The sequence below is a fragment of the Prenolepis imparis genome, unplaced genomic scaffold, assembly GCF_030444845.1.
Source record: "Prenolepis imparis isolate NDT839.2.m4 unplaced genomic scaffold, iyPreImpa1.0 SCAF_10, whole genome shotgun sequence".
Lineage (NCBI taxonomy): Eukaryota > Metazoa > Arthropoda > Insecta > Hymenoptera > Formicidae > Prenolepis > Prenolepis imparis.
The window spans coordinates 9,914,635-9,937,666 of record NW_028141168.1 but is presented as its reverse complement, the minus strand read 5'-3'; the positions used below and the strand labels follow the sequence as shown (position 1 = coordinate 9,937,666).

At 40.2% G+C, this 23,032-nt stretch overlaps 1 protein-coding gene across 4 annotated transcripts in view; it reads right to left on the bottom strand.

The window, feature by feature from the left end:
* Fz2 (frizzled 2) overlaps nucleotides 1–23,032 on the bottom strand; it is a 97,797-nt gene that overhangs the window by 38,530 nt on the left and 36,235 nt on the right. For 3 of the 4 annotated variants that reach the window (XM_083048820.1, XM_083048819.1, XM_083048822.1), the window contains one exon: nucleotides 454–504. In XM_083048820.1, the coding sequence (XP_082904946.1) occupies nucleotides 454–504 (51 nt within the window). Of the gene's footprint in view, nucleotides 1–453; nucleotides 505–16,148; nucleotides 16,963–23,032 lie in introns of those variants that run through there. The other variant, XM_083048821.1, reaches the window with a different exon arrangement.

Here is a 23,032-nt window from a genome sequence, read left to right as displayed (position 1 = left end):
TGTCGCAGCCGGCCGTAGAGAAAGTTACGTTCAAAGGGCTAACGTAATGTCACGACTTTAACGAGTATAATATGTAACGTAGACAGTCAGTTATTACCTGATTTATACAGCAATGATTACAAAATCGCGAAACGATGGGGCGCGAGATAATATACGCCCAGCTATAGATTAACGTGTAAATTGCCGGTATCTACAACGTGCGCGTGCGCTCATAAATCCCGAGATTACGGACGAAAGTTTTCTTTTCAGCGCGAGAGAAAGTTTGTTAGTTCAAATCACATTTACCGTCTCACTTAAGTCTCGCTTTAATTACGCTTCCCGCAAGTTATCCTTGTTCGCAAAAAAAAAAAAACATTAAAACATAAAACATTATTATTTTAATATTTTCAACATATTATATGCACCCCCATTATCGCTACAGAAATGTTATAAAATAAACAATTTCTCACTCACCGATACGTGCAATAGACGACGCGTGAATCGCACTGTGTACCGCAATGCTACCTGTAACAAATAAAATACATACATATATTAGAATAATCTTATCATTTCGCATTATAACATATACAATATAAATATAAATATGTAAGCTAGAATATTTAATTAACAAATTTTCGCTTTATTAATATTTTTTGACAGAAATCAGCTGATTAAAACGTTAATTTGTGCTAATTAATTTTTAAAATAATAATATGTTTTAAATAAAATATGTTATAATACTTTAAACTCGGTAATATTTTTGACAAGTTTACGTGAAATTTTTTAGATGTGCCGCTTCTAAATTGGAACAATGACAATTATTTGTAAAGTCAGTATTAAGGAATTTAAGACCTGAGCTTCCGCATTCTTTAGATCAAAGAGATATCCTACAATAATTCTTCGTGTCTAAGAATACGGCAAGGTTGTCTTTTTAGTTTATTCGATTTCTCTAATTATTTAGAGAAGATTTAGATTAGTTAAAAAGTAAATTAATTTTCTTTCTAATTAATTGATTAATTTTCTGTTAGTGATCTTTCAATTATTTTTATTCGAAACTCCGCCTTCATGTCGTATTTTCATATTTTTAGCTATGTGGATATATTTATAAATATCGTTGTATCATATTTCTTTTTCATTGAAATTATTTATTTATTTTATATAATATTGAGTATGAGAGAATTTTTATTTCGTTAAATAAATATCGCTTCAATAATAATAAAATGTTGTAAATGTTATAGAATAATAGAAAATCAATTATGTTTAAAAACGAAAAATTGTGATTTACATGTCCATTTACATTGAATCGAGAGACTTCTTTATATTGATGTACGACAAATCGTTTATGCGTGACCTCATTTAAGTAGTTGATATTGCACAATCTTTTTGTGTCAGTCTCGTATATTAATAGTTTATGATGCCTGGGGACCGCATTATGGCACAATACGCAAATAAAATTTTTTTCCCCGATAACGTCTTGAACTTTCGCGAATTAATGATAATGCTTATATCAATTTCGTATTTTACTCGAGTTACAAAATGTCAAAGAAATATTGCGCCAAGAGAATTAGAATTCTCTAGACTCTTTGATAAAATATAATGCAATTCGGAAAGCTTCTCTCGCAGCTATCACAAGTCTTTTTTTAGATCGTTTAAAAAAACAGCTGACTCCTACGATATTCTTCAACAAGATCGGGCGGGGCGCTTCAGCATCAAGATCGCGGTTACTCCGGGATACGTTGCGGTAAAGTGAAAAATCCCATGAATTATTTAAGATCGCGCCCGACGTAGCTCACCACAGTCAGTGTTATTTTAATTCGTGGCATATTTTCATATTCAAATGCGTGCTACGTTAGCAGACCCTTCGAAAGAGAACGTCCATCTTCGATCGGCGATGAATAGACATTATGTGTCTTCCCTCTTTCTCCCCAAACCCCTCCTTCCCCCGATTCCTCTCTTTACTCTCTCTTTCGTTTCTCGCCTCGTAGACGTTCGTCATGTCGGGTGGCAAACGGAAGCGAGCACTGTTTCGACAGAGGAATGAGAAAAACACAGAAAAAAAAGAGAGAATACACAATGAAGAAGTATGTACGGTGAAACGTTTCATATTCACAAGGTGTAAAAACAATCGTGTAAATAAGAACGCGTCGCGCTACATATAAATTGGATGCTAAAAAAAATTTGATCAGACAGAGAATATATATATATGGATTTACATCGTCTGGAACAAGTCACGCTGCTACATACATAAATCCTCGGAAATACAACACACGACCTCGAAAAGATGAATTGCAAGTTTAATCTCTTTAGCTATGTATTTACGCGCGCGCGCGGATTTTATAATTTATACAATCTTTTTTTTTTTTTAATGTATATTTTACCAGTGGCCGAACGAATCGATTCCACAACTGTCTCAAAGCAACGCGCCAGATGCCTTAATGCTATTTTTGTACCCGCGTGAACGATTGCGCGCCTTCGTCGGAGAATATCGACGTTTACTGGTGCTCGCACTGCGATTTGGAGAGAAAGAAAGATCGCGGGAAAATATCTTTGAATTGGAAATTCGAAACATTAATTAACTTCCAGGTGTCGCACGTTGAGAAATGCCGTTCGAACTTCTCTCGTTCGGGGGATCGATTAAATATTGCCGGGAAATTCGAGACTCGGAATAAACTGTCACATGACACCGTGTTGTCACATTGGACTCGACAGCGTAAGAAACTTTTCTCCTCTGCCAGGTAGCGCGCTGGACCCCGCGTGCGAGTAGAAAAAAAATTCTCGAAATCGGAAACCCGAGATATATCCGAGAATGTACCTCCTGGAGAGTTCCTCTTCGTTTGATTTTACGACTATTATAAATCTTGGTTTTTTTTTTGTTTCTTTCTTGTGCTCAGTCACTTGTGCAAATAATCCAACGTCGATAGTATCTTCTATTCTTTATAAACGTTTGCTGTGTGTAAAGAATAACAGCCTTTTTCATTTTATATATTACGACAGATGATATATTAAGACGGTAATATTTAAAAAAACTGATAATAATTATATTTATATGATGCTTAGAGAAGTCAAATGGAGACATAAATTTATAGCGATAAATTGCTTGTCTCTTTCGACATAAAGAATTCTACGCACAGAAGAAAAGCATTTGTTTGAGTTTCTTATATACGTTTTCTTATATTATGGTGTTATATTTTATTAAATCCTATCTTTTATTCGAGATCACTATTTATATCGCAAGTGGTAAGAGAGCTCGCATTGGATTTAATTCGAAATTTCTTTATTTTTTAGTAATGTCTTATATCAAAAGATTCTTATCACCGTGACTCGTCGTGAGATTTGCGTCGGCATGCGTAATAAATATCTTGACTCTCATCTCTCTTTTTCTCCATCCTCTTATTTTCTTATCCTCTCTTTCTTGTATGAAATTTGTTCAAACATGAATCGTAAAATGAATTATCGGCGTTTTCTCTACTTGTCTCGTTTAACGACTAAACCAAACTATATCGCAATACCGAATTCGATGATGCGACTAGATTAGCGTGCAAGATGAACCCGCTCGTTCTATAGCGATGGACCAGCCCAGCGGGGATGCAGGACGCGCGATGTCCTGGTCTGGGAGTGTCCGTAAAATGCTCGTAAGATCAACTGGTTGAATGTATAACGAGAGAATGGACGACGAGAGAGAAAGAGCGCGTGAAGGACGAAGAAGAAAAGGTAGACGAGCAAGCTGGAGGAAGACGGTTGATAAAAGAAAGAGAGCCAGAGGGAGGCTGAGAGGCAACGCGAGAAGAGCACCAAGGAAAATAGAATGAAAGGGAAGAGAAGTCGAGAGAGACTCGGGCTTGTGTGTAGAGATCCTACGTACGTGTTCCCATGTTCGTTGTATGCCACACGCTGAGTGACTTATGACAAGCGATATCGCAGTGGTTCTCATCCCGATCCCGCCGTTTCCCGCAATATATTGCAACGTCCGGTGATATGCCCTCTTCCCCTCTCCCGCCCCTTCCTGTCCCTCTGAAGACGTCGGTACGACGTGGGATTTATTAGCGTCGTTAGCGCGGATGGTTTTATAGGAGCAACGTTTGAATTCTCTTGCCGTTCCATCTGCACAGGAAACTTCCGATTACTCCTTGTAGTGGTAGATCCTATTACGAGAGGCACCATTTTGGTGGCTGGTCGGTTTCGTGAAACGGGACACTCGCCGCGGCCTGAATACTCTGCCGAAGAGGTTGTAAGCGTCGCGGAAGATATATGCGAGTGAAAAACGAACGCGACATACGATATGTCGGTCGTGCAGCTTGAAAGAGAAGTGCTGGAGAACAGCGACTGCTTGCTTGACCGCGCGCATCCACGCTGATAATTTTTTGCATCTCGCATACTTGATGCTGGAAGCGAGCATCATCGTGACAATGGCGGACAGAGAAATGCTGAAGTAGGATTGTTAATATCAAAGAAGAGTAGAAACTTTGAGTTATTAAAACTGCATTAACGGTAATGACAAACACGCGGCAGTGTGCACTAGAGGCGATAAATAAACTTTGTTCTCTCGTTCTCTGCGCGCGCGAAGGCATTAAGATGCAATCTCGCTCTATAACTTCCCATGGAATCTCCGACTGTGTAATAATCTCTCGTTGTTGACAACGACATTTTTCAAGCGAAGAATCCATCGAATCGTTTATTAACATTCTCTTCCTCTTTGGAAAGATTCATGGCTTAATCTTCATCTAGCAATTAATCTCGGACAGGAAAGATTTATGATAAATTTATCTTACGCAAAAGTAGTTAAAACGCCGTTCTCCTCGATTTTCTAGTGTGTTGCTGGGAACCACCTGCCATTAGTTTCTTGATTGATCAGACGAGATAACCCTACGGCAACCGAACTTTTTATTAAGAACTTTGAATTCGAATAGTATTTCTCATCATATCCTATTTGAAATGCAGCGTTTAAAAATGTCTGCTTCGCTTCGAACCTACTGCGACTTTGCTTTACGAATCTGCGGTTACAAAAGGGTGCTGACCACAACATCAACGTCATGAATTTATTTCCGAAAAATATGGTCCCTGTTTAAGTGTAGGTAGCGAGTGCCGGAACAGCGAGCAATACTTGAGACTGCCAAGAGAAGAGGCGCCATCATCTCGAGGACAGCTGGTAGACACGGGCGCATTTTGACGGTGGGTGACGGTAGTGGCCGTCGTTAAAAATTGTCCCGACAATTTCTACCTGCTCCCTCTTCGACACGATTCAGCCTATCTCGATGTTTATCGCGCGCGCCCGCATGTATCCCTGGGAACCGGCAAGATGCTACCTACGTCTCTTGTATCTCACAGTAAGCATCGTTTAACGAGAGAATCGGAGGGGAGAGAGTATAAGTCCGTCGCTCGTTGGAAACAGTTGACGGGTTTCACAAGGTTTGCTTGCTCGCTATTTAGTTTTCGAGAGAGTCGTTATCCCCTCGAGACGAGCGCGAGACAAAAAAATTATTAACGGAGCCGCCGGATGGAGACGCGATCGGGGGGTCCTAATTTCTCTAATATAAAAGAGAACTCTCTCGCGTGAAAGTTTCGCGTTTCATGGCGTGACGCGTACCTTTTCGTAAACGCTTATACCTCGAGATTCTCGAGAATCAATATAAATGAGTAACTATAGTGTGATGAATGGCACGAAGAAACTTTCAAGCGGTCGTACGAGCAACAATAATCTACGTGTGAATTATGTAAATCCTCTTTTTATGCATAACCTATTTAGCTAATGACTTCTAATGGCCATATGTGCTTCCTTCTTTTTTCTCACTTCTAAATTCAAACAAGTTGAATTTAAATCACAATTTTTTCATGCTCGTGATATAAATTATATATTTTAATTGTATATTGTATAAGTTGGTTTATTTCTTAAAAAATTAAATAAAATTTTAATATTCGGTAATTCTATTTGATCGATGTTAACTGACATTTGTAGACTCTACGCGAAGGTTCACCGAGTTTTGATATTCGTGGTGCGCGAGGTCCTGCTTGGGGATTATTTGAGTGTACTCGACGCTTTAGGGAGCGAGCTAGGTAACGGTTGGGAATTGTGAAACGCGTACGCGAAGTGTTTTAAGGCGCCCCTTCCGTTTACGCACCCATAACAGAACAGGTGGCCACAATTGGCCCGCTCGTTTCTCTTCCCAATTACTATGTCGGACGGCTGCCGTGGAGATCGTCGCGCGCCAATTAATTTTCGGAGGCGGCTCTTTAATCCGTGATACTTGTTACGCTTTAATGCCATAGCTGTAATACGGCCGTCCTATATGAAGGAAAATTTCGGAAAATTTATGAACTGGCGAAATATTTGTTCGGAGATTGTCTGAAAATTGGATTGGCTTTTAACATAAGTTTATGTGTTGTGTGTATAATATTTAATATTATACATTGTAAAAATTATTCAAGTACCCTAACACAAGTGATGAGGAGCGAATGAATATTCTAAACGTTGAATTAATATAAATTTTCTGCGCGATTAATCGACTTGGTAATTAAATTGCGTATTAAATTTCTGAAGATAAATGAGCGACAAGTTGTATCAAAATTAATGTCTTGTCAAATGTATACGTGTGTGTATATATAAGTACGCTACGTGTTTCTCCGTATACATACATAGATATATAATATAAGTAATATATAAAATGAAAGCGCGTGCGCGCACGCAATATAATGTAAAAAAAAAAAAAAAATCAACCGCTACTTCTTTTTTTTCTTTCCATCCATCATTCAGAGGGTACGCTATTGTTCGTGCTTCTACTCTTCGAAAGATGCTAACTCACACGGCAGTCCTAACATAAATAAACACGTCTACCCAAAAGCTACGCAGGACCCACCGTTTAGAAAAGAAATTCCGAAATCCCCGCGCATTGTAGCCAGAGATTAAGTGATTTAAGCCAAGTGAGATTTACGCAGGCAGTAACACATTTGCCAGCCAGCATGTAACGGTTCGGTCTGTTATTGAAATAATACGACGGACGTTGCTATTTGACGTGCACGCCCCGCGGGCCTCTCCCTAGAGAATTCCGCGAATTGCGAGGTAACGTTATACGACAACCAATTACTGCCGGTTAATTTGTTGCATCGTCGCTCGGTAACTGTTCGCTCGCGCGCACGTGAATCACCCATCGCGCCGTGATATCTCCGCTTCGGCCTGCGGAGGGGAGATATCCTGGCGATCCGCCAAACCCCCTCAGGTCCCGTTTTCTTTCTCCCTCTCTCTCCCTCTCGCTCGATCTGTCCCTTTCTGGCACGCGGCTTATTCCCGTGGTGTAAGGGCGTAGCTCCAATCGACCGTGGCTGATCGGACCTTCACCGACGTCCCGTATATATATCGAATGTAATGGCGGCAGGAAAACGCGTAACTCCGTAAAAGTCGCGGGCGACGGCCGACCTGGCCGGCCGGCGGATTGAGTTACCCCCGAGGGCGAGAAGGGACACCCCCTTTCTGGGCCACTTGTGGTTCTTCGTTCACACCTCGTCCCTCCGCTAACCGCGCGGTAAAAGGACTCTCGAAGACGTGAACACGAACGACGCGAAACGGCACGAAAGGTGAAGGCGAAGATGTTTGTCGCACAGGGGTTGGATTGAGGGGGAGGGTTGAAGGGGGAATAAATTGAACGCATAGCCGGGATTCGTCACGTTATATACAAAGTATTAAATGGCGCTATCATTTCAAACGGAGAAATGACAGATATAATGCGAGTGTTTCAGAGATCTTTTCACAAACGTAATTGAGCAATTTATTTTTATTTCTACATAATTTCTATAGCAGAGTAATCTCGATATTCGACCATCCATTACATACGACATTTATTTCGCGCATCATTCTCCGTCAAAACTTAATTGTACATGTCACATTGATCGATCGCATCTTTCGCTTCGTGAATGCGTATTTTTAACGGATCGAACGATTGACGATGACTTTCCAGTTCCATCTAAATGCCGGAAGCTAACGTTTTACACATTGTTGGTTAATGTAGAAAGTATAGGGGGATATATATACAGGGTATCCGGTAATAATCATTGCACCTGTCGTGTACAGATAGAGCGGGTTAAATCGAGTAGGAAAGACCTTTATCGTTTTCGTCGTGCCCTTATACTCGCGCGAATTGATCGACCATTTTTAATTAATCTCTCATTAATTATTACTAACATTTAACCCGTTCTACCTGGACACAATAAATAGGGCGACTATTACTGGACATTCTATATATTACATATTATAAATAAATATTATAATATAAGATGCATTTTTTTAAACATCACTGATTGAAATAGCTATTATTGCTGATTCTGAAACTACTGCTTATTAGTGATAATACATTGATTCCATTTAAGAGATTATATTTAGATCTCGATATAGAGGTTCGATACATCTTTGACTCTTAAAAAATGCTATCTTTAACTAAAAATATAATAACGCTCTACGTAAACTCTATGAAAAATTGACCAAGTGTGCGACGAGATATGTCGCAATTAAATCCTAATCGTGAAAGCGCGAATATATCGCACTTTGCATAACGTGATAAAAACACACGTACACCTTTGACAGTCGTAGCTAAAATCAAATGTTCCACTTCGACGATCTATTCTCGTTGAAGTTTATTTAAGCGACACATATCACTACGGAATCCCTAACGTGGCGTTTGCCGTGTCTGCTGCCGTGACTTCAACCAAAGTTCGTTGCCCCTCGCGTTTCAACTCGCGCTCTGCTCGCTAGGCAGCATCGACGGAGAGAGAGAGAAAGACAGTTAGAAATTCTTTTGAATATTCGACCGGCTTTGTACGATAGCACGGTGTGGCGCGACTTATCGAAAAAGGTCGTTAGCTGCAGTGGTAAAGTGGTCGATACATTTGTTACGATTCGCCGCGCTCGGCAAAGCGAAAATACACGGCGAAAATTCTCGACGATCAACGCTAACTACGTTAGCGGTTTCGATCGTTGTAGGAGCAAAATGCTCGTCTCGTCGAATGGAAACAGAAGGTTCGTCGAGACGAACAGACGCGTAGATAAGATATACAGAGACGTTGTTTCTTTTTTTTTCTATACGCTTTACGCGGCGAATTTCCGCGAAACGGCTCTGAATTCGCGTGTTCCTGACTTTCGAGAATCGATGACCGTCAAGCGAGGACGACGAGACGAGAACGGAAAACCAGCGACGCGGCAAAGAGGGAGGAAGAACGGCATAACGTTCGCGGTTGCATGGAAAAGAAGCCGCCATGGGCTAAGTGAAATGGCGCGTGCCCAGTGGATTTCACGGTGCGTTAGTTACGGGCGCTCCCTGTCGCTACCTTTTGCACCCCTTTTCCTCGTTCTCTCCCATCTCTTTCCGCGATCCTCCCCGCGCAGGCCGCTGCCTTTCCCGCATCTCTCGTTTGCTTCTTCCTCCTTCACGATCTACTTCTTCATCGAGCGCGCTTTATGCGCTGCTTCGGCATGCTTGTATATTCCTCATTGATAAATCGCTGGCACGAAACTGCTTTAGGTGCGGTGTGCTAGTTTCATTTAAAATGGCGCAGAAAAAAATAAAATGAAATATAAGATCGATCAGAAAATATCATAGAAATGGAATCTCTCGCAAAATTTTTTTACTAGCAAGAAAAATGAATAAAATACACAAGTTTTTTTATTACTTATAATGCTTATAATAATGCAGGATTAAAACCTTATATTATATTTACTGCCTTTTTTTCAACAAATTTCGAATTGATAATTGACATAAGTATTATTTTAGATCTTTTAATTCTGCTTTATATAATATTTTTTTTATAATGGCAAATTTTATTGGTATACTCTCATCGTAACTCAATGCTGGAATTCGCAATCGGACATCGGAACATTGCGATTATCTTGTACGAAGCAATGTTGCGGAAGCGCGCGCGGATGTTTCATTACTTTATTGCTGCACAGTAGACGACCTATCCGGTGAGCAACGAGACAATGAGACGCGTGCCGCGCGTATAAATAATGGCAATTTAAGCTCAGATACGAGATACCTATCGTCCGTTTAGCAAACAGAAGCGCTGCAAGATAATTGCAGGATCGATGAGAGATGAAGCGGGGAGGAAACAAAGTGATTTCGAGTCACGAACTCCGAGGAATAACGTCAAACGGTAATGCAACGGTAATGCTGACAGGGATATGGAATATCTTTGCATAAAATATTTTCGTGAAAGCATGTGATTGGAAATGCAAAATGCTAAATGATAACGAAAAATTAAGGCTAAAGAAATATAATGTAGAGAAATAATTAATAAAAATAATAATAAATGTATGAGAATCAATTTAGTTTGCGATGAGGAAAGATATAAATTTCAAACGGTCAAAGCTCTTAAAAAAATAGATTTATATTTTCTAATATATAATTAAAATTTTTTGTTTTTATTAGATGTATTCTGTGTTTAAAAACATGTGATAAACTCTACATTGATATTATTAATTATATTCATGTATATATAATTATATTTGTACACTTGTATGGAAATCACTATTTATCATAATAAATTTATCATATAAATTAGATGTTGCAACATGTGTGCATTAGTTTATTTAACGAAAAATCAAACTATCTTTGTCCGATGCGATTTAACGGACGGACGATTGGAGCCTAATCAATATGCATCACGATCGTTCGGATTCGTGTCGTTCGAACGAGCGCGACATACCTGTCAATGCATAAAACTAATCTGGCATGCTTAAAGACATGAAACGATAAGACCTGCTTTTCAGGCCGCGCGCTGGAATTCTGTTTTGACAAGGATTTACCTACTTTCGACGCGGCCTAATCTCGCCTATTTGAAAGCCTCTTTTCGATGGAGATCCGTCCGTCGTCGCTCTTCCTCGAGCGCGACGAAACATGATGATATTTCGACGATCGTCTGCCAAAAAGCAGAGAAAGAAAGACAGAGCATCTAGATAGATAACCGGATCTTCGGATTTCAAGAGTCCAAGTTGAGTAGTATTTTTACACTTAGGATTGAAAAACGAACGAAGATAAAAAGGGCCAGCAATAATTTTGATAAGTGAGAAACTTAGCTACTCAAACCTTTCTAGAGTCTGATGCTAACGGAATTTACTTTCTCAGAATTATTAACTCGTAGATTTACATATGCGATATTAACAAATTTAAGAAAAAAACATTTATCTTATTGTCGCTGTAGAAAAGTCGCTAATATCAATATGATAAAACATTTTATCTATCCATATTTTAATATATTAATTTGCATTAATTTACTTGCTTACTGCAGTGTATAATTACGTAATTTTTTTTTAACTCGCATCTACACGTACGAGGAATTCGTCGAGTAAGGCGGTACTCTCGGTATTTGAACCGTGATTGTGGTAAACGGCAATTCGCATTCGAGGTACGTCCGGTTCAAGGTACATACCCAGCGGCCGTGCAATGAGTGCATCACTCGTCTCGGCGTCAAAAAAGCGGGAAAAGTCGTAGAAAAAATTCGGTTGCCTCCGCGTGTTTCGTTGGCTTTGGAGCTGCCCCGAGGCATACGAAAAAAGGCCGCGGAGACGCGGCGTCGAATACTAATTCTAGGGACCGTTTTACGCGGACCAGCAAAGAGACAAAAGATGTGACGACGATGGCGCAGGGAGGACGACGCGACGCGAGTTAAGAACATGAAGGCGAATGAACGGTGGCATGTCGAAGGAAGAGGAGAGAGAGAGAGAAGAAAGACCGTGGGGGTCGCGACGGTGCGAATTTGCATGAAAATACGTGAACTCGGTGGCGATGATTTCTCAGAGCATTTCCGTGCGCGCTACCGAAATTCCGGCGTCGGTTTGCCGCGGTAGTCGAGCGATGTCGACGCGACAAAAGCGTCGCGGCGCGCTGCACTCCCTCAGATGCGCACACGTGTATGCAATATGTATAATAAACGCGGGAGTGCATTTTTTAACGAGTATGCTCCCGCGAGTCACCCGCGAGTGAATTTATTATGCGCGCACTCCTAAGCGGGCGCGTGTGCGTGACCGGTTTACCCCTTTGACATAGTACTAATGGCGCTACCGGTAACGCGACTATGTCTTCCTCGTTCTGTCTCGACAGACTTTCGCACAGTCGCAACGTAGAATAAAACTGTATTACTGATTATACATCCGCGATCAGACGAATCGAGAAGCTGACTGCAACAATAATGTCAGCTGACAGATGACAGCTGATCAGCTGATCAATTTATTGATATTGCGCCAGGCGGGATTTTGTAAAAACATTACTTCCTATTTAGCTTATTTTGAGAATTGCATCTTTTGTCACGGATGATATATATTTTGTAAGAATTTTGTATATAAGAATCCATTTAAGGGGGAGGAGGCAATAACAATTCATAAATAAGTATCTTTAGAAAAGAAAATTAATCCTGTAAATACAATGATATAAATCTGCGCACAAAATATATTTTTTCTTCTGTTAAAATTAGAGGGATTTTAAAAATTTTGGACGTTTTTTCTCAAAGTAGTATTGTGCGGCTTAAACTTGTTTTTATCCAGTTTCTCAGTTAGGACTTGGCTTAAAATTTGTTCATGAGGTGAATGAGAATAGCGGGATTCAGGAGACGAAGGTGAATCTTGCATCTGTATATGTAGTCATGTCTGATAAACACTTTATGGGAGTGTATGTGTTAAACGAGAAACGTGGGAATTCGCGTTTTGCTTATATTTTGTGTGCCGCTCACGTTATCTGTCTGTTACAGCGCTTTGAAGCTACATTATACTACTGTCGAAAATAAAAAGAATCGGGCTTTTGGAAAGGAGAAAAATATAAATTTTCAGCCTTCCATATTTATAATTTACATAGCATTCATAAATTAGACATTTGATTAAAAATGAGATATCTAATAAAACATTGTAAAAAATTCTACAAGGGAATTGTAATAATTTTTTATAGACATTAATTCTAAAATAATTTTTATATATATATTGTAACAAAAAAGATGATTGACCTTGTTAATACATGACGATATATAATATAATTAAGTGTTAATTTATTGTTGAAATTTATTACTCTAATTTTCCGAATTTATATCCCGAGATTAAGATAACCAAAAAAATTAATCAGATAGAAATCCCAGATTGGAGAATTGAATGAAGAATTGGCGTTGGAATAAAATATTTTAGCAATATTTATATTGAATGAAATAATCAATACTGGAAAAGATATATTCATCTATATATCATATATATCTATATATATCATTCTATATATATATATATCATATATATTCGTTCTAAATATCGAAAAGTATTCATCAATAATTGGCGCGAACGATGGTGGTTTAATTGTGGAAATTGTTTCAGGATTATTCGTAGATTCACGCTTCTCGTCAATGCTCTTTATTGACACTTCGTATCGTCTTAATAATAAGAGCGCAATAAAAGCCACGCGATGTGGAGTGAAGGGAGGATGAACGTGACGCACGCGAAACCGGGAAAAAGGATCAGACGGGATTTCCACTTGGCGTCGGAGGGGATGCAACTCGGCTCGAATGGCCGATATTATACCCCGAAGCGGTAATTCGTATCGAGTTTTCCGTGCTGCCCGGGAACTCGATCGGAAACGCGATCAGGATGGCGAAAGTAATCTTCGGCCGCGTCAAACACGATTCTATGGTAAACAATCTGAGAGCTACTATATTTGTGAGAAAGTTCTCTAAGAAGAAATTTTTTCCCGAATTTTATTTTTGCACTTCTCCAATTCTATTCTGATAAAATTTAAAAAAAAAGATTGTCATTTAATTATCATTACAGTTTATTAGTCAATAAGTCGTTTATATAAATAGCTATTCATTGACATTTGAAAATTCATATCCGACTCCGGTTATAATATTTAACTCATAAACTATTATTAATAACAGTTTAAGAAGGAGTTTTTTAATCTACAGATTTTATTTTTAGAACACTTAAGTCTGTGAAAAATAAAGCTTCTTTTTTAATCTTTTTCAAACTATTAGATCAATAATAATTTACGAATTAGATATTATAACCGAATGTTATAATCAGATTCTTAAAGATGCTAATAAATACAAATAATTTATTAATTTATAAACTGTGATAATTAAAGGGCAATTTTAAAAGTAAGACCAAAATAGAATTGAAAGAATGCAAAGAAATTCGTAAAAACTCAGGTTATTTTTACATAATATTATTTAAGTTTAATTCATATTTGTGTGATTGATATAATGTATATATGATTGATAAGAATTATTCTTAAGATTAGTATTTTAAAAATATAAATCGATTGTATATATTTTAAATATATTTTTATATAAAAGTTTAAAATATAAAACAAATTCAAAGCCAAGGCACAGAGAAAGCATCATGTGTCAGAATCACACACAGATTTATCTGACAAATAATAAAATAGATCTGACTGTTTCGTACGTTTTACACATACCGTATCTCTCTTTCTTCTTTCTCCCTCGAAATTCTAAATACTATTCCGTATTATTCGAAATGCATAAAATGAAAGAGAGAAGAAACAATTGAGAAACCTCGTTATAGAAGGAGTGTCACGATTTATTTAATTCTTACTCCAATATTTCGTCGCAATTATTCGTGCGGTGAAAGTCGCGAATCTCGGGCAGATATGTAAATGAAAAAATGAGTCGAAACGCATAAAATATCTGATGATTTGTAAGTGTGTCTGTGTTCTTGCAAGTATTATTTTCACTGTGAGAAAGGCAAAGCGCATAGAAGGTGGACGACAATATATCGGACGACAGTCGGCGCTTGCGAGTGCAAGCGAGGGCATTCCCCGACCGACAAATGGCAATTTAACACCGTCTCGGTCGATATTCGAGCGACCCTTTGACCGTCGACACTAATGCACGGCCTGCCCTTTATTTCCTGCTGTCACACCGGCGCGGGCGATACGCGACCCCTCTCTCTCTCTTCCCCATATCGTCGCGTTCGCTCGCTGAAGCACACTTTCGAAGCACCCTTTCGACCGCCCACGCGAGACGTACACACGAAAGGGAGGAACCACCGGTTCCCTCCCTCCGTCCGAAGGATTTAATTACGAATTAATTGTGATGTACCGCCGCCGCGGCTAATTCCGCCCGGTAATTCGAGGAACGCCCTGGCCAAGTCGGCTCGGTCTTTTTCCTTTCCTTCTAGCGTGACTTTCATCTCTTCCGTGACGCGAAATTCCGCTGCGAGCGAAAAATTCGCGAAACTTATTTCGTGCCCGGAAGCACGCGCGTTTCCTCGATCTCGATACGATCGGATTTAAGAAGTATACGACAGGGAGGATTGCGGTTTCATTTTCGTATTATAACAAGAGCGCGAATTTATTCGCGCCAAGTACTTGTGGCAAAAAATACTGCGACTCTCTGTTGCTGATAAGAGCAGGGTAAAAGTGGATTATTCTAGTGGTACTAATAAATTATATCGAATTACAGAACGGTAAACCGGCAAGATTTTAGATAGCTCGTGACGTGCGCAATGAGGATATAGACTGAAAGATTGAGATACTTCTTATCACTGTGATTTCATGCGATTAGTAAGAATGATTAGTGCAGGCAATGCTTGTGCTATTATTCATAAATATTCATGATTTGCATGCGACGTTGGACTTTAAATAAACCGTGAACATCTACGAAGGTGCGTAACATCTAGATTGAAATTTCGCTAATCTGATTGAATCTGATTGTTATCTGCATGCGTGTTAACGGGTTTTTTTCATTAATCATTTTAATTAACGACAATTAGATATGGATGGGTTATCGCCGTGATTTGCATTTGTATATTACGACACACTACATTTTCTCCTATAATGTATATTTATTGCTGATATATGCACGCGAATAAAATCGTCATTCGTATTCTGCTCGATTTTTTTTCCGGTCTGCGATGTCAAGTCGACAATAAGACACGGAAATCTCTCTTTTATGTCAAAAAAAAGAAAAGGAGAATTTCGTCAAGATGAATATCTATCTTCCTGTTCTTAATTGCTGTGGAAGACATTTGTCTTCCTTACGAGACAGTTTCGTTTCGAGGCAACGACCGAGGCGCATCTAATCGTTGCGAATCATCCGGTGAGATAATTCGATCGCGTGGCAACTGATTAATTCGCGATAACGCGATGTAACAGTAAAATACACATACACTGCCGGTTCTACATCTCGTTATCGCGGATTCTCACCTGACATTCGATGCTGATTAGATTAAACAACGTTGGCGGCCGGATCCTTGATTCTCGAACAATATTTTCTTTTCTAGACGAACTTTCTGTCCACTGATAACGTATCGATGTAGTCTCCAGTTATTATCACGCAACGATTACTTCGCTCACTATTCATCAGTTCACTGAGTCATGCGTGTTGATGCGTCGAGCAATCGTACGGATGACCTCTTTTATTCGTTTTCTCTTCTCTCTCTCTCTCTTTCGATTTCTCGATCCTCGTTTCGTCGCGTTTGTCGCAGTCAGTGATGTCTTCCACGATGTCGTCGATATCACGGTCCGAGTGACACCGATGCGATTTTCCTCTCAACTGGATCCAAGCCCCGGGCTGTCACCTTCGATTCGTCTTAGTCGCTTCTCCGCGGCAAATCGCGCTCCCGGCGCCTTCGCATCATTTGCCACTGCTTCAAATCGTCATATAACTTGGACAACCAGCTGCCCACGCGACCAGATTTATCTCCGTTCGAAGTCCGAAGCGCGATAAAAAAAAAGTCAAGAATGTCGGAGCAGTCGGTCTATCTTCTCTTCGGAGTGTCTGCGTCCGAGCATGAAACTTGCACGCGCCGATTATCTTGCGAGGTTTATCTCGCGGTCACAGAAGATGATGACGGGCGATTTATGCGGTGTTTTCAAGGTATCTTCGTGGTTTACGCGAGATCTTTTCGCGCGCGTCTTCGTCTTCCCACGTGCTACGCGGTTGTGATGACAGTTTCGCGGATGCGTGACAAATGTACGCGGGCACGGCGACCCTCGGCTTTTATCGGCGCGTCAGCTGCGCACGTCCGCGTGTGCCGTCGCACTTTTCGTGACTCTTTTCCCCCGTTTGACGCCGACGACGTCGCGTCTCCTCTGCTCGTCGCCACTAATTTTTCAGCCGATTCGGCGCGTTCGATCGCGAGCGCGTGCGTACCATCACTCGCGATCGCGCGACAACGCAACGCGACCTAATGGAGGGGTCCATCGCGAATTTATATGCCGCCCGCGATTAAGTCCTTGTAGGTTGACATCGGCGCCAATGAACCGGCGCGATTATGTAAAATTATGACTTGCCGATTCGCAGACCGGAGATACGATGAATGCAAATGTTGTAAATTTAAAAACCATGATATAGAAGCGTATATTTTTGAAAAACGACTTGAGAATGTTGAGAATGACAGAGAGAGACAGAGATGAAAATTTACTCGCGCTCTTTCGTCACTTGTCTAACGGAATCAACACTTCTACAAGTTTTTTTAAGCATAATTATGATAATTGTTAATAATCCAGTTGTATGATATGATAGAGGAATTTAATAAAGATCTAATAAAAAGACGACAATCTTGTATATCGCATCTAAAGCTAATGGTGCAAGCGGACTCTTGTCTTGCCTTGAAGAATCGATCGACCAGACATCCTCGCAAAAACGAAAGCCTGTCGTAATTAAGATATTAATAACTTTCGGGCGCAGCTGTTATTCGCGTCATATAATCGAGAACGGGTCTACGGGGTATGGAATAAAACAGAAAATCCCGAACTGAAAACATTGAATCGAGAAGACTCAAGTTCGAAAATAAGTCGAGATCACTAAAAATTCTCATCGAAGCAAAATCGTCTCATTAAGTAAATTAGATGATCTAGCAGAGTAGGCAAAACACGAAGAAATGGTGGACCAAGTCGAATTTATAGCTTTGACAATTATTTCGCGGTCACGTTTGAATGTAATTACATATTTTAATTACAGGTAATTTTAATTTTAATCATAACAATTTTAATCGTATTTAATTTTAGTCATAATTTTAATTACAAAACGCAATCGAGTAACAGCTTATTATCGTTTTATACACACTATACTGTCGCCATCGTGTCAACGTAATATCGAATATTTTTACATGTGTCTCACATGCAATATACACAGACTATTATATTACAGAATTGGACGGTTGTCGACATTTAAAATCCATATAATAATATTTGACGTTATGTTGACGTGACGGTGATGTAATAATATATAACACGCTTTACTGGTCGGATACCTCGACGGCGAGGATCTATATCTTTTGAAGCACGAGAAAAGTCAGATCCTACTCCGATCGATGTAATGGCTCTCGTAATTCTCGACGATAATATTCAGATCGCAATGGCTGAATGACGCCTCTGAGAATCAATACTACGCGAGTTATGATGTTCATAACGGACATTTAGCCTTATTCTCACAATATCGACGAATAGTTGACTAAAACCATGTTGACAGATAACAAAAGCCGAAAAGATTCATATGGCGTGCAAATTATTTAACTTGGATTATTTGAAAGCTTTAATTGTTCGTGTTTATTCTTTGCAAAAACCTGCAATCATAATACACAATAGATTAATTTGTCGAGTCACAATTGTCAGACTTTTGAAAAGCTTAAATTAATTATAAAAAACTCACGAATAATTTTGACTTGTCATAGTTTGATTATGATTTATAGAACTTTGAGATTCAGACATAAAAACAATTATTATTTATACTTTTTGAAAAATTAACATAAATTTTGAGAATTACAAGTTTTTGGTATTAAAAGTCAACGTGAATAAAACGCCGTATGAAAAAAAATTTTATCTAAGCTAATGACAATTTAGATTTTTAAAAATCATTTCGGTGAAAACGAACGAAGAGATTGAGATGCAATAATTACCGCCATCTCTTCCTCGCCTTGAGGGCGAGATCAAAAGAACGCTCGTAAAATCAATGAACTCCGTTCCATCGCGACGCCCTCCTCATCGCCTTAACACATCGGGACGCTTCTTCATCGTGTAGATGCTTTTTCTTCGTTTGCGCACAAGGAAGAACCGTACGCATCTCGCCCGTATGTTTTCACCGTTTCTCGGCTCTCTCCGCTCCTCTCTCTCTCTCTCTCTGTCCAAAGAGGGAGAGAGTCCCCAGAAGAAAGGAGCAAGAGTACGAGTAGCTCGAAGGTAATCAAAGGGGTGGGCGCGCACGTTCGCGAGTGCTTGCGCCCCTTCGCCTGCCTCTCGAGGCACACACGCACGAGAACGAGCGTTGCCGAACAATCGTTTCGGTGGCTTTGAAGTTTTTCGCTCTCGTCCCCCGCGTCGGCCTTTTCGAATGCGTTGCGAAAAGGAACGACGACCGACGACGCCGATAACAACAAGAGAGAGACAAGTCCTCATGTACGCACCCATGTCCGACACCCTTAACCCTCCCCTTCTCTTATGCCTCTTCTTCGAGTATGAGAGATACAGTGATAATGTTGTCGAACGTGTCTCCGACTGATAAAACGGGATCCAGATGGTACGCTGAAGAGGCTAATTACAGTGTTTTTTCCCTTGAAGCACGATGGTCATCGTAACTGGATGATACCTACTTTGATTTATTCCCTAGTGCACGCAGCATTGCACGCTAAAAAGAGAGAGAAAAAGAGAGGAGAAGAGCAAGTCGAGGGTGATGAAACTTTGTGGCGACAATATGCATGCGCTCGCTCTTTCTCTCTTTCATTCTTCTTCTTCTTCAACATTTTTCGTATTGCAGGTCTAATCAGCCGAAAAGAAACTTTTCCAAGTTTGTCTCTGTCGATCTTTTGCGGATTCTCGAGGACATTCCGCTGTTCTTTTCCTTTCTCTCTTTCTCTTATTCTTTTCCTGTTCCAGATTTTTGATTCCTACTGTTTCTTTCCTTTTGTCTTCTCAGGTTTAAAGGAGAATTCGCTTCCGATGCCACGTATGCAAAAGTTGACAAAAGTGCCCACTTATTATTGTCCCCTAGTGGTAGTCGAGTGTAGCTTTGACAACGCTGAGGTAATTAATTCGTATTATACTTTGTGACATCGGCCGGTCAAGAGCAAAAGAGGCTCCCTTTTTCTGTTTCTTCTTCCTTATATTCCTCACCCTCTCTCGGCATGCTGTTTTCTCTGTCTCATCTGAATCCTATTACAAATTTGATCTCACGCTCTTCATCTGCTTGACGATAGCTCCCACGTGCGTGCACATCGAACACGCGATCCACTCTTCTCCTCTCTTCCTTTTTTCCCCCTTTCCATCAGCTACTCGTCGTTTGCACGCTAATTTTCGTACAGCTGGATGAAGGAACAAAACGGGAAGCAACGGCCGAAAAGTCTTTGTGACGAATGACGGTCGAGTGCGCGGTATAAAGTACATTCGCTCGCGTACGCAGGGACAAAGAGAAGAAAAAATCCACGATGAGACCTTTAATGAGTGTGCTTGCTTTTTCATGAATTCGTAATACTCGAGCGCGCGTATCGCAGTCCTCGATGGTAGATGGTTGGTTTCGCGATCTCATCGAAGATCCAGCACGAGAGGAGGAACCCGACGATCTCAAAGACGATGCGCGCAACTCTCGTTCGCACTCCGATGAGCGCGCAGAAATAATTTTGTTTTTTACCGATGCGGAATGTTCTCGTTAATGTCGAAACGGAGTAATGTCGGAGCCGATAGCTGACGGGTTGGCGACGGGGGGAAGAATCCTCAAAGACGTCACGCGGCCTAATTTTCCGACAGAGGGAGCATTCTTGCTTTGATGCGTCGGGACTCTAAGTTTCTCTCTCTCTCTCTTCGCCATTCCCGTCGCTCGTTATGTTTGCCTGACAAATTTTTTGCAAAGAAAAGGCTACGACGGGAGAGATCGCGTTGATGAGACGCGACAGTAGTTTCTGCGATGTAAATCACGTTACAGCATCGAGTGGAGCCGCTCGTGACAAGGAAAACGTTTTTGGCTTTGTATTCTCATCGACATAACATACGAATTCGTTTACTTATGCTACTCACGCTTGATTAGAGGAGAAAAAAATTGAAAAAAAAACCAAGATGAAAAAATGGGTCGACAGCGATGACGACTTGAAACGAATCGAAGTCTTCTTGAAAGGGGAAAAATATGTTCTCGATGTTTTTATGCGCTTGTCAAATGTCAAAGAGACGCCACGATACTAATATAATAAGATACAAGTGTAGAGGGGCAAAAAAAACCTGGCTGAGTGAAAACAACTGTAGATAACGTTATAATGATTCTCAGGAGAACATTATGCGATCGTTCGTTCGTCAAAGTCGTATCACGACTCGTTTGTGCTAAAATCCTTTGTGTCGAATTCATGAAATTGCATTTCATGGATCTCGGTATCCACAAACGAATTTATCTCTTTGGTAACCTTAGTCTCAGGCTAGTCCGGATGCTCACAGTCCGTTGCGTATATAATAGAAATGTATAGTGACGTGTTCTCTCTGGCGTGAAAGTACGAACGCGTCCATATAGACCCGGGTTTTACATAACACGTAAGCAGCCTCGGCTGCTGTGTTCCCTCTTGCTCGAATGTCGTTTCCATGCGCGCGTCGTCGCGTCGATGAATTCTTTGATCCGCGCTGTAATTAGTTGGTAGCGGGCAATGTGCGACCGCGCCCGCCGTCGTCATATCGCGGTGTATATAGCAGCAGCTACTACTATCGGCGGCGGCGAGGCAAGGGGTCGACGATATTCAGCGAAGAAGGGTAGCGAAAATGTTTTAGTGGCGATCAAAGTAGCCTGCGCTTGTATATATGCCGCGAGGGCTTTGCTGCATCGAGGAAATGCTGCGAGAAGCAGAAAGGATTACTCTCGTGCGACGCACCCTCCCTCTTTCTTACTCCGCGACACCGTCATTGACGACGAGGAGCACTATAGCAGACGAATGACGCAGTACCATATGTATGCATAGATTTTTTTTACGCGCAGACTTTCGGTCTCGTGAAAATATTACTTATTAATTTCTGTACACGTTTCTGATCTTGTTTGCTGCGTGTATTAATTATTACATTATTAGTGATAAGATATAAGCAAAAATTATTTATCGTGCAAACGTAATTTTGATGTTTTTTTAATAATAAATTATGAGTCCGTATTCTGCCCGATAAATCTCGCGACTTTCGAGGAAATTCATTAAACGGCGAAAGGGTGAAAAAAAAAATAATATTCTTGAATGTAATACGCGCCAGTGACGAAGGTCGACGCTTGTGAGGCGCTTGTCGAGTGCGGCACTCCGCGCTCTTAAAGTACCGTCACCGGTTCTAGTCGCGACGCGAGACATTCTGCGACGTCGGTGGGCTGCTGCGACGAAAGCTCAAGCGTCTCGGTGTAGGAATTTAATGCATCTGTGTAGAAACCAAGCGCGGATAATCCGAACGCCATTCGAGTTTCTCAAGATCAGTCACGAAGTCAGTTTTGGTTTTGTACTCATAGCTTGCGATCCACTTGCGAGTGATTCGCATTGCTGTTACTGATGTAACAAGAATCTACGAAAAATATGCATCTTTTCGCGTTCCACGATGCCTTCAAGATATTTCTAAAGAAAGCGACGCGTCGCATCCATGCTGTCAGATTTTTTGTCTCATCGTTTTTATATTATAGAATAAATATTAAAATATGTAATCTCTTTAGACAAATTAAAATGCTTTTACACTTTTTTGACAATAAGTTTAGAATGTGTAATGAATGCACAAAGCAAATTGTGTTATCATAGCACTCGCTAGTTAGCTGCTAAACCTTGTAGGATAATCCTCTTATGCGAGAACGCCGGTTAAATTCTGCACGAAACAATATAACGAAGTAAAAGTAGACATATGCCGAGGATCAACAAAAAACGTTTTAAGCTGTTTGTTGAGAAACAACAAACGATTACGCTTTTTTTTACTGATTTTGCTACAATTGAAATGAGTGATAATATTTAAAATAATTCACGTCATTATTATTATCATCACATTTTCTTATACATTGCAGAAAAATATATATCTCTCGTGTTAAAAAATACAGTTGCAGGATGAATTAATCGATATACTATTTTTTTCTCCATTGTATCCTACTTTTATATTATATTTATAAT